We start from the raw sequence: 14,937 nt of genomic DNA on the forward strand, positions 1-14,937 counted from the left end.
TGAATTAAGAATGGGAAGGGTGAACTGATTCCAAATGCCAATCACAACCCAGACTCAGGCCACATGTCTGCCTGTGATGCTGCCTGTCTGTGTCTCATTTTGCATCAGGAGATGCCACGGCAGAAAGCTATAGCCTGCTCATGAGGCTAGGAGGCGGCCGGTTTATGCATTCTAATGAGCACTCCCTGGGAAAAATATGCAAATTCATTTTGTCATCAAGAGGAAAATAGAGGACAGGAGAGCAGCAGATACAGGAGGGGCTTAAGGGAGGAGGGTACATGCAGGAGGCGGGATTGGGTGGAGGGAGATCTGTGTGTGCACATCTGTGAATGTGTGTGTGAGTGGGTTGGGGGGTACAAGAGCAAGAGGTGTGAGGTGCTGGGCTGTATTATAGAACCAGAGTGAGGGACATATGTAACCCCCATCAGACCAACTCCACCCCTCTACTTCTCAAGAAGCCACAGTAGGTCTATAAGAACCGATAAATATATAGTCAGCCTTATAAAAAAAAAGATGAGTAATCAACAGACTGGATGAGTGAGACATTTATACAGGCTGGTATTTCAAAATAGAAGTATCTCAGGGAATTTCTGCTGCAAATATCACAACAGAAAATTAGGCTAATCAGTTTAAATTTTGACAATCAATCCATCGTTCTGGTCACAAATAAACATGTTTTTTTTTTACAGCTTCACAACTGTTAGAGGTTGCTTGGTCTTCTGTTTCATATCAGGGAAATATATCAGTTCTGCTGGCTCTCAGAATAAACCAGTTTAAAACCACTGAGGGGCCTTGTAACTTGTGATGGTCAATGCCATTATCAATGTATTAATGTGGGGTAAATGATAATCTAATAAACATAATAATAACAATACTAGTACTACTACTACTAATAATAATAATGATAATAATGATTATGAAATAAAGCTTTAAATTAGAAAATTAGTCTTAGTTTGTTTGCCTTCTTTTAAGCTGTTTATATATCACTTTTTTCAAACATGGCATGCATTTCATATTTCTCTTCTAAAAATTATGCTTTTAAATACAAGAAATAGTAACTACTTAGGCCTATTACAATTAATTATTAATAATAATGGTAATTAATAACGTGATTAAATGCAACATATCTTTAAATATCTTCGTGTTCATGTACTCGCGCCGGTTAGTACTGGTTTCATGGGCAGTGCCATACAAACCTGCAGTCCTAACATGAACAATAACTTGAGCACAGGATACTGCAGTTCACTTGAACTACCGGCTGGGGGCCACCGGAACCATTGTCCATTAGAGGGGGAAGACAAAGGCCGCTGCACAATCGCCGGCGAGCGGAAAAAGAACGTTTTTGACACGAACTGGGAAAAGGATGCACATGGACTCTCTCTCCGCAGGCAGGGATAAATATATACACGTCTGTTTGGATGGATTTCGCCGATCAGCATCGTAATGTCAAATCTAATTTAAATTTGGTGTCGGTACGTATAAGTTTTATTCACGAAAACTGAAAATGAGACTCCGTAGCGACTGAAATTTATTCCCGGCTTTATGCTAAAATGTTAGCATGCTAGCCGCCAGGTGCAGTGAATGATAGTTAAGTTACTGCATGTAGGCTTGTTAATGGAGTTTATCTCAACAGTAAGTTTGAATGGTTTCAAAACCAATGGGAAGTAGGCATTATGCACTTCTCACATAATTTTGGTTCTAAATGGAGTTGAAGTCGAGTGTATCTGATTTATTTGCCTAAGAAGATGCCTCTTCACTTCTTCACTTCCACCAGCTTTACATTTTTCCCTTACGTGCCTACACATTATGTAACGCTAACACAAAGCGTTTTGTTATGTATATTTACTTTCTTGAGCGCTGTTTTAGTAGTTAAACGCATAGACTCCTGTGTTTCAGCAGAGGTGGCAGAGTGTACTGTTGATGGCCTGGTGGTTCCACGTGTGAGCCGGCAGACATCTGTCTTTAGGCTGGTTTTGTTTATAGAGGGACAGGGAAACAGCTTGGGTCCAAGTTTATTTCTTGTAATATTATTGATATCAACCCAAAACAGTAAATGTAAAATAACACACTTATAAACTCTCAAAATGTTATCCATTTGGACCAACATTGTTCACAAATGTGAAATAGGGCTCGACAGAAAGAATAAAATGTTTCACTTGTATACATATTACTATATGAAAATTCAAACAACTGTTACTACTGATACAGTGAATTGAACACCTAACAGATTAAGGTATGTTATTACATGGATGCAAAAATCCTGTAAATCCATTATTGCCATATAGCTGTTTGATCATTGTTTGACAACATTGCCTGTAATATAATCAGAGATATAGTAACATGGCCTGTGTGGTGCTGTATTTTTCTCCTCAGCTCCTTTGGAGGTGAGCCAGGTTGCAGTGACATGGTAATATTTTTTGAATGGCACCGGACAGCAATGGACCAGAAGAGCAGCAGTGGTTTGCCAATGCCTGGGGAAGACACTGGTTTGGGGGCTTTGGCCTCACCACTGGCGGGGTATTTGGGAAAAGTCAGTAGAGCTCTTCCTCTCACTGTTGTCACTTGCGCAAAGCTGAATTGAATTTGAAAAATACTGTGACTGGGCAGTACCAATCCAAATTAAACAGAAGAAAACAAAACACAAATGGAAATCGTTAGTAGTAAAAGGCGAAAGTTTGTGGTAGGCTTGAAGCTTATAATGATGTGTGGAGTCAAAGATTGATATACATATGATATATTGTCACATGAGAAACTGTGTACTACAGAGAATGTGGTTTTCTTACAAGCATGTCTATTTGAAAAAAAAAAGGTCGACTATCACTGCTTGCTTTTAACTTTCATGTACTTTTATATGTACTTGACACTGATTCTGATTAAATTCCACTTCACATGTGCCATTCAGCCTCACCAAAGTGTCACTCACTGATATTGGTGTGCAAAAATCTGAGGCCGAAGTTAAAAGAAAAAGCAGAAAAAATAAAACCTGACAGTTACACTCAGCAGTTCTTACTCTTTCATGTATGCTCCACTCCTGCAAGGTAAATCAAGTAAAACCTTCCTAATTTTATTTTGTTGTTCTAATGCATGTGTACAGATGAGTATTTAAATATGATTGGAAGAATATAATGAACAAGATGCTGAAATATGGCAGTGAAGCTGGTAAAAAAAATCACTTCATCTGAAATAGTATGCAAACTACAAAAATGTATTTAGGTTCAAATAGACTGCATGAGTATTAAAAATTAGATATAAGTTTTGTCCGGCTTTGCATGCTCTTTGAAATGTGAAACCTTGAAGCAACCTTTGTGGAGGCCTGTGGTATTTATTAAAACTATGTTTCTGTTATCTTTAATTTTTTTTTCTTAAAGGTTCATGAAAGAGCTGCTTCACTGGAGTATTGTCCCTGGTGTACTTCGAAGGGCTTGACCTATGCTCTGCGCTCTTACCGCATCAACCTCCAGGAGTCAATCACCCTCTGCACAAACCCACAGGTTAGTCCCAGTACTGCTGTTACTCTCACACTCACACACATCCAGCTGAACAGCCATGTTTCATGTTTTTTTGTTTTTTTTTTGCTAGCTGCCACATTAACCTTTCCGTATCCATTCCCACACAGTGCCTTTTCCCTCTGGTCAGTCGGTCCTTGGAGGATGTTTTGGCTAGCTTGGTGCCTGTGGAGCCCACTGTTGGGCACAAAAGAAAAAACACCTCAGCACTGGAAAAAGAAGAGTTAATTGAACCCATAAACAAACGTCTGCGATCAAGTAAACTTGACACTCTTGGGCCACAAAGTGTTACCAACACACTTATTGGCCAAGCAGAGCATGATGCTGCAAACGTTGTCAGTAATATCGTGGCAGCACCCAAGACAGATGGGGAAAAGGTAAATGGATACCACAGGGATTCTCCAGTTGCAGAGACAACAAGATGGGAATCACGACAAGATGAGGATGATGTTCTGGACAAGGAACCAGAGAATGCTGCGTGTACAGATGGTTTTGCTCGTCCTACATGCAAAGCCTCCGCTGGACACCCGCAGTGCTCATCAGACGCCTTGTCGACTGCTGCTGGGGATGAGCCTGCACTCTCTCCTCACGGCGGTGCAGAGGATGATGTTAGGCAGGTGAAGAGTCCTCCTGAACTGCTGAACAGACACAGCAGTCTGGACTCCAGTCAGTCCTTTCTCACAAATGATGACATTCATTCAACTGAAATCAATACTCCATCGCCTCAGCACAATGAGCAGACAGCAAGGACGGAACAGAAATCACGGACTGCAGACATCGCCACATGCAAGTATGTAGGAGATATTAAGTCAGAAACTGAGGATCTGTCCGCAGAGGAGCTTGTACCTGTTCCAAATAAGCTTTTCTGGAGGAACAGTGACAACCTGTGTTGGCTGGACTCGCTGCTTGTTGCTTTGGTAAACTGTAAGAGCTTGAGAAAGTGTAAACCTAAAGATGAGCCTCAGTGCTCGCCTGTCTGGCAGCTGATGAGAGGATATGAAGACGTTTGTGCTGCCATCCAAGTTCACCAACAGACCGGCAGAGGTAAGTTAAACCGATAAGTATACCTGCGAGTGTAAAGTCACAACAGATTCTTTGAACTGTGTAGTATTTTTTTATTTTGTAGTATTGCATCTACAACAACTGAAAGTTAGTAATATTTAACTTTCTATTTGCTTCTAGTTTGTAAAATTACACTAATCTTAAACTACCAGTGTCACTTAAAGAGCTGAGTCACATATCCAGACATGCAGATTGTTTTGGTTTGAATTATGAATTGATATATTATATTATTATTTATGTAATTTAAAGTACCCATATAAGATCAAATACACAACAAAGTAGAATAGTACCTTTTTAAAAAAGAACCAACTAAAGAGAAAGACATGAACGAATTAAGGAAATTATGATGTTATGGACATTAAGATGGGATTTTGTCATTTGAACAGTGAAGTGTATGATTTGTACTTGCATCATAAACACAGACACTGTTCTCATGGATTAAAACATTATTTTAAATTAGAGTAAGTTAATAACCTGCACTAAATGATTTCATGTGCCAAACACCAAATCTGCTTAATCTTGAACACGTCACTCATGCTCTAACCACATGCACTCATAATAAATTATATAACAACCATTGAAATGTTGAGACAGTGGGAACTTTGTGGAGCACAGTGTAGAACAAAATCACACCAGTGACAAAAATGCAGGAACACCCACAGCAAGAGACTTCTGTGCATGACTTTACTGCCCCAGTGCATACTGGGAGGCTTCCCAACACACCTATTTCATGTAACTGCAATCACATGATCAGCCCTCAGCCAGTCAAATGAATGCAGATCATGGTTTTAACTCTGTTCATTTAGTCTTTATTTCAAAATAAGAGCGCAGTGTTACTCGAGATAGCTTCCTGCAGGATCAACACATTTATCATCAGACTGCTTTTGAAGAGCCAAATTAGCTGGATGAAAACAGGATAGTCTTAGTCTGATAACGGCATGAAAATCTGGATTAGTTAAGCCACATTTGAAGAACAGGGCCAGTTTTAACATATTCATCTCTGAGATTTCTTCTGCCACCTCAATATAATGGGGGTGAATGGAACTCTGTGCTGTTAAAAACATTGAAATGTTACATTTGAAAAACACAGCAGCAATATGACTAACCTACATTGTATTGGGATGGTGGCAGACAAAACCTGGGTGCATTAAACTGAAACAGTTTGCATTGCTATATACCACAGTGGTTAATTGACAATGTTTGTTTGTGATTTGGGTTAACTGACCCTTTAAGTGTGACATGTTTGCATGAAATGAAAATATTTTGGACTCGCACAAATATCTTACTGCCATCAATGAAAGTTTACAGATCCCATTGTCTGAAAAGCATTTTAAGTTGATTTACTGGTGGATATATTTTTTTCTTTTTATAATTTAATGCAATGCTTTTATGCTCAGTTGACTTAACTGAAGTTGTTTCTGTCTAGATGGCATTGTGAGGGTGCCAAATCACGTTCTGCAAAAGGCGAATGCAGATCTACAGAGTCTCAGGATGTCAATCTTCAAACTACTGCAGCCAAAGCTGCATTGCAAACTGGGTAAGCTTAGTCACTGAAGACATACCCTGCATCAGCCTAAAGCTAAAATCAATTCAGTATGAGAAATTAGAAATTATTTTGGACGTTCTTAGTTAGTGTCTGTTTCCATTGAGTCACAGTACCTCGATGCAATTCAAGACTTTTAAACTGTAGATGCAGGTTTTCACATTCATCAACATGTCATGAACCTGCAGTGACCGTCCATGTCCATGTTTTTAATGTTCATACCAATCAGGCTAGTGGCAGCCATCAGTGTTGAGTGTTGGCATCGGGAGATGATACTACCACTCAGAAATGAATTCTGAATCGATTTAGAAATTGCCTGGGTCCAGACCTTTCAATCCGCCCACTCCACCAGGTTTACTGCTTCTGGTCTGGCATCGTCTCTCGGTTGAAAAGCGATCGATCCAATTAGCACCGTGGGCGAGACTAAGGCCGTTGTCAAGATTCAAAGATTCAGGTGGATACATAACATAACGTGTTGACAATTCTGTTGGGTATCAGGCAAATTTGGATATGCGTTTTGAGTGGGTATGTTTCATACCTGAGGTTTACTCTCAGTGTGCACTTGTCCTGTTAACAGGCTGGGAATCACTACAGAATGAGAATGATATTCTGGAAAAGGAACCAGAGAATGCTGCTTGTACAGAAAATAAATTTGATCTAGTGGTCGAGCTCTTCTCTCCCCACATTAGAATGCATTGATTAAACAACAGAAAGGTTCATATTAAAATTAGACATTGGTCCACTGAGGTCAATTGTTTGGGCCAATTTCATGAGCATGTACTTTTTCTTTTGAGATGAAGGAAGCAAGAACAGACTGTCCCACACAGCTGCAGAGAAGATGATAGATATAAAGAAGTGGATAGATATAAAGAAATAAAATGTTTCTTTAAACCGTATTTCTGAAGCCACCAGCACTGATAGGAAACCAGTGTTCAGTGATCAGGAACAATATGCAAATTGTGCCAAGCTACTGTGAGCAAGGGAGAGATGTCTGAGTGAATGCTTTTCAAACTCAACAACACAGCGCTCCCAGGGCCCCTCAAGCCCTCTTTTCATGAATATTAGATTTCATATAGTCTAATGCCACTGTTTTGCAGATTACAGTGACAAACAGAAGTGTATATAAAGGAGTAGTCTGTCTTGTTTTGGTAAGTTGCTTCAGCAAAATGTAATTGCATGGCCTATACACAATGTAAATAGGGCTCCATGTAGGATGTAGAAACAGCTAAAGGGCTTAATTACCTTAAATGTTTTAGTTTTTCCTTCCTTGATGTATTGTGCTTTAGATATTTGGCATCTCACTTGCTGTTGTACTGAGTCATGAATCCCTGTTTAGTATCCAAGGCAAGAGTTAATCTTGAAAAGTCAAAGCAACCATTATCATCTGATAATAAAAGAACGGTAGAGGTTTGGACATGCAAACCTCGGATTTTTGCATGACTTGTTGTAGCCAAATATTTACATTATATGAAGGTGGGAAAGCTTGCTTAGTGTTGCTCTTTGCATACTGAAAATACAAAGGGATAGTGAGGCAGTGCAGACACCATTTAAATACAGAGAGAAGAGACATAATATTAATTTACAGTTGTTTCACACTTGTGATCTCTGAAATCTAGCCCATATCTCATCTACAGATTAAAATCTTTAAAATTACTTGGGATTAGAGAGTATGCTCTAGCTGCTGCATGTTTGTGCTTTCCAGGTCAGAGGGAAACTCCGGTATTTGCCATGCCGCTTCTGCTTGTGAAGGACTCTTGGGTGGAGCATCTCTTCCAGTTGACATTTCACTGGGAGTTCAAGTGCAGTGAATGCAAAACTGCCACGACAGAAAGGTAGGTGATGAAATGCATGATAAAATACTACATATTTAGCTGACTCACTAAGGTGTGAATGCCCCCAAGGCGCATTGAGGTCCCATCACTCACACCACATCGGAGATGATCTGGGCAGCATATGGCCGCATTCTTTTAGCAGTGTGTACGTACTCACTCGCACGAGATCTATTACGAGTGCGTCAAACATCTTGGGTGATTTGGTTTGCCTGGAACACAGCAATCAATAATTCCAGTCTGTATTGTTTTGATTTTGCCTGCGGGCCAAACTACTACTTGCAGATTACTTCTTTTCATTTCCAGCAGACTAGACACGGGAAGTGCGTTGCTGCCTACCGCCGGTTAAAAACAACAATGCATTTGGTCTTTGCAAACAGAAATTATGTGTTTATTTGCATATAGAGCAGGGAAGTGTGATCCGATCACAAGTGGTCACTGGAGACGCATTGCAGGTGTGAACTGACGTCCTTATAGCTGTCCACTTGTGATCGGATCACCCAAGATGCATGTTAATGCCAGGTGTAAACAGGGTCTTGGATGAGGTCCCACTCTGCCTCAGGTTTGTTTAAAGGGGGGAAAAGGAAATAAACAAAATACTGAGTCATTGAAGACAAGTTGGTATAAAGTCCTTGTAAATAAAATTATTTTTCCCTTTTAATCTCTTAGCACATTGGCTCATTTGTCCATAAGTGACTGTGAACAGTGGTTTGTTGATGGATCTCTAGTAATAGCTTCAAACTCTAAGTTCATTAAGTTTTGGTTATTAGTGACATGGTTGATGGAGAACAAAACATGTCCAGTAAAGTTATTTGGCACAGAACTGCAGGAAGAGGCTTTGTCGCTATTTTTTGTAGTAGTAGAACTATCCTCTTCAGACTAACAGTGCATGGTCATGCTTTAGTAATATGATATAAAATGACGCTTCCGCAAGTCGACTGTGATTCTATAACGGCTGTACAGTACGATCTTAGAAACCTTGTGTTGTGGTGATGAGAACTAAAAGAGTTTGGGAGAATCAGGTGTGTAGGGCTGCAGCTAATGACCAAAATTGTTGTTTCTTAATTTTCTGTTGATCAACTAATTGACTAAGGCGCTAAACGTTTCAGCACTAGTTTGGTGGACAGCTGAGAGATGATTTCAGAGGTACATTGTTAATCTTTGAAGGGCAGAAAAGCGGATAAGTTAATATTCTGTTTTACCACACCACATTATTAAATGCTAACTAGACAGCTTATTACTGTAAGCTCTGTATTAAGTGTTATTATAAAGTTCAACTCGTAGTCATTATGTCAATATCTGAGATACTACAGCTAATATTCAGTGTTGACATGTGAACACCACATTGTAATGGAAATATAATTATTCTCTAATACACACACAATATTTTCCTTACTTCTTGCTAATCTTAAAATCCTAAATGTATTTCATGCTATACTTTCTCAGGGTTATGAAAACTCTCCCCTCCTTCACAAATGTTTTGCCTGAGTGGCGCCCCCTTCATGCAGTCCACTCGGCCCCGTGTAATGTGTGCTGCAAGAAGAATCAGAGGAGGACTATGTTGCTGGAGAGGTAAGAATCAAGATGTTAATGTGTCCAACTTTAGCCTTTAAAAATGTTGTGTGTTAACAGAGGTTTTAGGATGATTAGCCATTTTGGAATTTGATCATTGAATTACGATACATTTACTTCATGTTGGAGCGTTGTATATTTACCTGCGTATATACTATTTATAAACTATTTATAAATAAAGACCACAGTATTGTAGTGGTGTGATCTTTTAGTCCGACCACCAGTTGTAAAATAATTACACCTGCTTTTAATTGTTGAAGCACAGAGGGTGAATTGATTACTATATCAACAATGGATGTTCTCCTAATATACAGTATTGCCTATTGAACAATTAATGATTTAAGGGGGCAAAGTGGCTTTGTGTGATTTATAGAAAAACAAACATTGATTTCCAGTCCAGCAGAAATCTGCAGGTTAGCAGGATAACAAAAACCTTCTCTACAGGACACCATAAGAAACGGTGTGCCTCCACAGCTCCACCACACATGAATTCATTAACTTTAATTGTCTGCCTACAGATGTTGAGCCAATGCACTCTCTGTCGTAAAGTGGCTGTAACGTATCGTCAGGGCGAAATTAAATTACCCAACAATTACTCAACACTTAGATTGTCCACAGAATTACAGATTTATCTTTAAATTTCCACGTCCACAATTAAATATTAAACATAAGCGCCTTATAATAGAACACATTCTAATAATAACCCGCCTGTACATTAGCAGGAGGGAGAACAAGAAAACTGATGCAGCAGCTTTATAGAAACCACTTTTTATATTATTTAGAGGAACTCCTACCTAGGCTTTCACTTTTCCACCCATTTAACCCATCATTTGCTTTGTGTTTTGTTCAGGGTGCCTCCAGTGTTTCCGCTGCACTTTGTAGACGGGCTTCCTGACCATGATGTCAGAATCTACGCCTTCACCTTCAAGGGGAAACGCTACTCGGTCACCACCGTCATACAGTACAACCATCAGCTCAAGCACTTTGTCACCTGGGTTTGTAATTCTGATGGTAGGTGCTTTAAGACTTATTCTGTTGTCGCGTTATTACTCCTTTTTCATAGTTACGACTTGTAAACAATATCTTTACTGTTGGCTTTGCTAAAATGTAGGTCAGTTGATTAGCTTGCAATAGCAGCCCGGTTTGCATGCTGTCCTCTGTTAGAGTATTTTTATTTTTACATGGATAAAAATCAGTCAAATGTTAGAGTTTTTTTTGCACTTCTCTGTATTAATCAGTGAGCTACATTTGCACTTGGGGCTAAAACCACAAACACTTAAGCTCACAGTTGAGTCACATGTAGTTTGATATTTTTATTCCCCCACATTGTAGTTTGCCAACAGCACATTCTGCTGGACAAATCATGCAATGTTTAATTACAGAAGACTTCTGCCATTTAGGGCTGATTTCATTGGCATTTTTAAAGAATATATCTGTGGCTTGTCAGCTAAGGTTTTACCTATATTTGTGTTGATCTTTCCACTTTTTATTTATTTTCTTATTAGTCTGCATTATGTGCTTCTGCTGTGCTGGCTGGGACACCCCTGCAAAAGAGAGTGTTAGTCTCAGTGAGGCATTCTTGGTTGAATTTGTTGTTGCATTATTATGCATTTGTCATTTAAAATCATGAGGTGATAATTGTGTGTGAATTAATAACTGATCAACCCAGACTTTGGTCATCAGAATCCAATCATGACACATAAACGTTCATGCTGCAGGTGCTGTTTTTTTTGTTGTAACTGTGTGGTGTTGTACCTTTTTACAGGTTCATGGCTGGAATATGACGACTTGAAACATCCAGACTGTAAGACCCATCAAAAGCTCCCGATCCCTGCTCGGGAGATGCACATTGTCTTCTGGGAGGTGGAGGAGGATAAAGAGCCTCGTGTCTGTTCCCCCACCAGCACATTTGCAGAATCTCCTCCTTCTAAAAATGAGATGAACACCAGTCTAAGTGATAAAGACGAACTGTCAGCTTGCACTCCTGATCAGTCTCTTCTCATGTCTCACAATGACACGGACATCGTCTGTGCACTCTCAGTATCTGAAGACGACAACATGGACACAACAGACACAGCCGGTGTCGATACATCGATGGGTTCCACAACGCTGCTCGACACCTTCGAAGGCCTCACCCATAACGACATCATTACACTCACACTGGTGGAGTTAAAACCTGATGCAGAAATGCAGCCTTTAAATGGCAGCGAGCAAACTGAGGATTTCAGCATTCCCAGCAAGAATGAAATGTTTGACTCGACACCAGATAGCTCCTCCACTGCAATAGGTAGTGAAATGTGTCACGGCCCGGATGTTGTGCTCCCCACCACCTCCAACTCATCTGAATCTGACGGAGGCTCCTCTGGTGATCCCACATTTGTGCCTGATGCCAGGAGACAAAGTGGCAGAGGCAAAATTGTTAGCAAACAAGTAGATAAAAAGGCAGCCTCGTCCAAAGCAGCTCCACATGTTTCACCACCTGCATTCTCGAAGCCCTCCAAAGTAATCGGTAATAAACCTGTGTGTGCTGCTGCTGTTCAGGATAACCCACCATCTGTTGAAACTACACAGCAAGCGTCCCCCGTGTCTTCTACCGACACCTCCCCCCCGTCAACAAGTCAGCAAAGCCCCACGAGACCGCCAACAGTAGATCAGAATGCCCGCTGGTCCTTCCTGCTCAGCAAACACCCACTACACCAAGTACACAAGTCGATCGCTAAACTCGCCCCCACCCCGGTCACACAAGTAAAGCCCACTCACTCTACCCCTTACCCTGTGAGAAGACAGCCGATTACTGGAGGACTCTTCCCTAAACCACAGCTCAAGACTGAGGGGAGCGAGGGTCTCCCGCTAAAAGCTGCAGAAATGTACGTCGCATTCGGTGCAAAGAGCTCAAACACCCCAAGTCCGCTCCCAACCCTTCTCACTGGCAAATCAAAGCCGTTTCAACCCGTAACTTCCAACCACCAGAAATCACTAACAAATACTACGCTGTTGTCTGATGCACCACTTCCTATGCCTGGAGCAAAGGGGCTCCCTGAAATATCCTCAAAAAAACATACCTCCAAGGTTCCTCCGGGTCTCACCGACACTGAAGCCCTCAGGTACAAGCTGATAAAGAAGCTGAAGGCAAAGAAGAAGAAGCTCGCCAAACTGAATGAAATGTTGGGTCATCAGGGCGGAGCCAACCTCCGACCGGACAGCACTGACCTGGGCTCTCCTAACACGGTTACCTCCAGCACCTACGACAGCTCCATCTGCGACGACTTCCTCTCAGACCTGCTCTCGCCAGCAACCACAGCCAGCAACCTCTCACCGGACAGCACTGGCTTCCTCGAGATGCTTGCCAGTGGGCAAGATGGAGTCGACCAGTTGGACAGTGGGGTGAAGGCTGTCGGTGCGGTGTCACAGGTGAACACTTGTACGAACGAACCCAACACTGAAAACTTCCTGGAAGACTTTCTCTCGCAGGCTGTGGCTCAGAGGCCGACTGACATGGAGACCGAGGCACTCAGTGCACTTGAACTTTTCGTTTAAACTGTGGGGTGGTGGGTGGATGTTGTCTGCAAGCTCCAAGCACAGTTAACATTGACCTTGATCATGAGGAAAATTATGCAAAATTAACATCTTTAACAATCTACAGTCCTAACCAGCCTGTTCCATGTGGTAAAGTAGTGAAATGTGCTTTAAGCAAATGTTATGTTGCTCTTCATTTAGATTGATTTATTACTTTTGTATGTTAAGTCTTGGAAACGGTGGATGGGTTGAGTTTGGCGAAGTTTGGCACTTTGTAGTGTGTGTATATATTGTATGTAACTGGGTTGTATGAAGTCAAAGCTGTTTGTTTGCCTTGTTTTGGTATTTTGACATTACTTGAAAATTCTCATGATGCATTTTTTTCACGTCATTTAATAAATACTAGATGACTAAGTGTTTGTTGTACAAAACGTCAGCATTATTGTGATTTTAACAACACGTGTGTACTAGCTTCCTCCATAGGGGAATAAAATATTGTAATATAATATAGATTTTTTTAAAATATTAAAGTCACTGTAAATACTTGTTTGAAGTCATTCAAGTACCTATTTATTTGTTAGCCGCAATTTTCGCACACATTGACAATTCTTAAAAGTTAATGCACTGAACAGCCTGAGACTGAAGGAAAACCATTACTGATCATGACATATGTACTAAAAGATGAATACTCTCATGAAGGTATTAAAAAAGAGTCCGTTTATACAGAATTTAGCATTACGTTCAGTCAGACATCAAACACTCATTGATTATGAAGACTTCTGTCAGTCTTTATTCTACCATGTGTTGACATCAGCAATAACATGAGAAGGATGATATTACAAAGTCTAGTTAGATAGATGCAACATTTTCTTTATTTTATTTAGTTTATTCAACCCAATACAATTCCATAAAAACACAGCATGTTTTTCTTTGCTCACTGTGTGTGTCAGATTAAAGAGAAAGTTCATAGGCAATGTGAAGTTTCTGCACATAGAAATTAAAACCAAATACAGTAAATCTGGGAATGTGGCTTTGAATACCTTGCAAGTTTACCACCTAAAAGAAAAACAAAGTAATTGAAATCTTTCTTTCTGTTGTTTGTCAGTTAGGACTTTCTGGAATAATTATGTTCAGTGTAATTTTAAGGTGTTTGGTACTTGCTTTTCACAGTCGGATAAACAAACATGAACTAAGAGTAATGGGTGCTGTCTTGTGACTGGACAACCTGCATCTTAACGTAGTTAGTTCAGCCATAGCCAACATCAATCCATACTACCAGCTAGCTTGTCCATACAGGCGTGAAGGAGCCACTTCCCGGACCTTGTCTTACTGTAACATCCTGTGTGTTTTCTCAAGCTAATAATTGTTAAAGATAGGTGAGTACACAACAAAGGGGATCAAAAGAGGCGTTCCCATACCGGGAGTCGAACCCGGGCCGCCTGGGTGAAAACCAGGAATCCTAACCGCTAGACCATATGGGACGTGATGAAATGTGAAATGTTAGCCCTTTTCATTTTCATTTTCAGTGACAACAGCCATAAATATCGATATAGGCCGATCATCGGATTGGTATTTTTACATTGCGAGAACACGGATGCACTCGTTGACCTAAGCCTAGGCTATTTTCCTCCTTTATATTTATATTTTTTAGATTCTAATGTTAGCATTTGTTGCTAGTTGTACCGGCACTGCTTTTATTAAATTAGCTCCTCAGCTAATTTACAGAAGCGTATAGTATCTCCTCATTTGTATTTGTAAGTATGTCAAAGTTATTATTATAGATAGTGTTTCATTATGATTTGAAGTAATAAATTGATCAAATTAAAGAGCTATCTTAATTTAATGAAATACACTGGTATTTTAATAAACTAATACAAGTTTAAAAAAGACAATTGAACTGGCCAATAAT

The 14,937-nt window shown here is 40.2% G+C and overlaps 1 protein-coding gene and 1 non-coding gene across 2 annotated transcripts; one reads left to right on the top strand and one right to left on the bottom strand.

The window, feature by feature from the left end:
- The first annotated feature begins 1,361 nt into the window (after positions 1–1,361).
- Positions 1,362–13,444, top strand: uspl1 (ubiquitin specific peptidase like 1). The gene is made up of 9 exons (XM_070917518.1): positions 1,362–1,472; positions 2,374–2,530; positions 3,369–3,491; positions 3,617–4,550; positions 5,995–6,105; positions 7,814–7,943; positions 9,387–9,512; positions 10,363–10,523; positions 11,278–13,444. The coding sequence occupies exons 2-9, from the start codon at positions 2,405–2,407 to the stop codon at positions 13,047–13,049; spliced, it is 3,483 nt and encodes a 1,160-aa protein (XP_070773619.1). The 5' UTR covers positions 1,362–1,472; positions 2,374–2,404; the 3' UTR covers positions 13,050–13,444.
- A 993-nt stretch (positions 13,445–14,437) lies between these two features.
- On the bottom strand, positions 14,438–14,509 carry trnae-uuc (transfer RNA glutamic acid (anticodon UUC)). The gene has a single exon. It is a non-coding gene; the product is annotated as a tRNA-Glu (tRNA).
- Positions 14,510–14,937: the final 428 nt, after the last annotated feature.

This window comes from Enoplosus armatus, chromosome 13 (genome assembly GCF_043641665.1).
Source record: "Enoplosus armatus isolate fEnoArm2 chromosome 13, fEnoArm2.hap1, whole genome shotgun sequence".
In the NCBI taxonomy this organism is placed as follows: Eukaryota; Metazoa; Chordata; class Actinopteri; order Centrarchiformes; family Enoplosidae; genus Enoplosus; species Enoplosus armatus.

Excerpts from the sequence above, each read along its gene's own strand:
- uspl1 (XM_070917518.1), top strand. The coding sequence starts at position 2,405 with ATGGTAATATTTTTTGAATGGCACCGGACAGCAATGGACCAGAAGAGC. Across the intron at positions 2,531-3,368 it reads TGGCGGGGTATTTGGGAAAA|GTTCATGAAAGAGCTGCTTC; the intron begins GTCAGTAGAGCT and ends TTTTTCTTAAAG. Across the intron at positions 9,513-10,362 it reads AGGACTATGTTGCTGGAGAG|GGTGCCTCCAGTGTTTCCGC; the intron begins GTAAGAATCAAG and ends TGTTTTGTTCAG.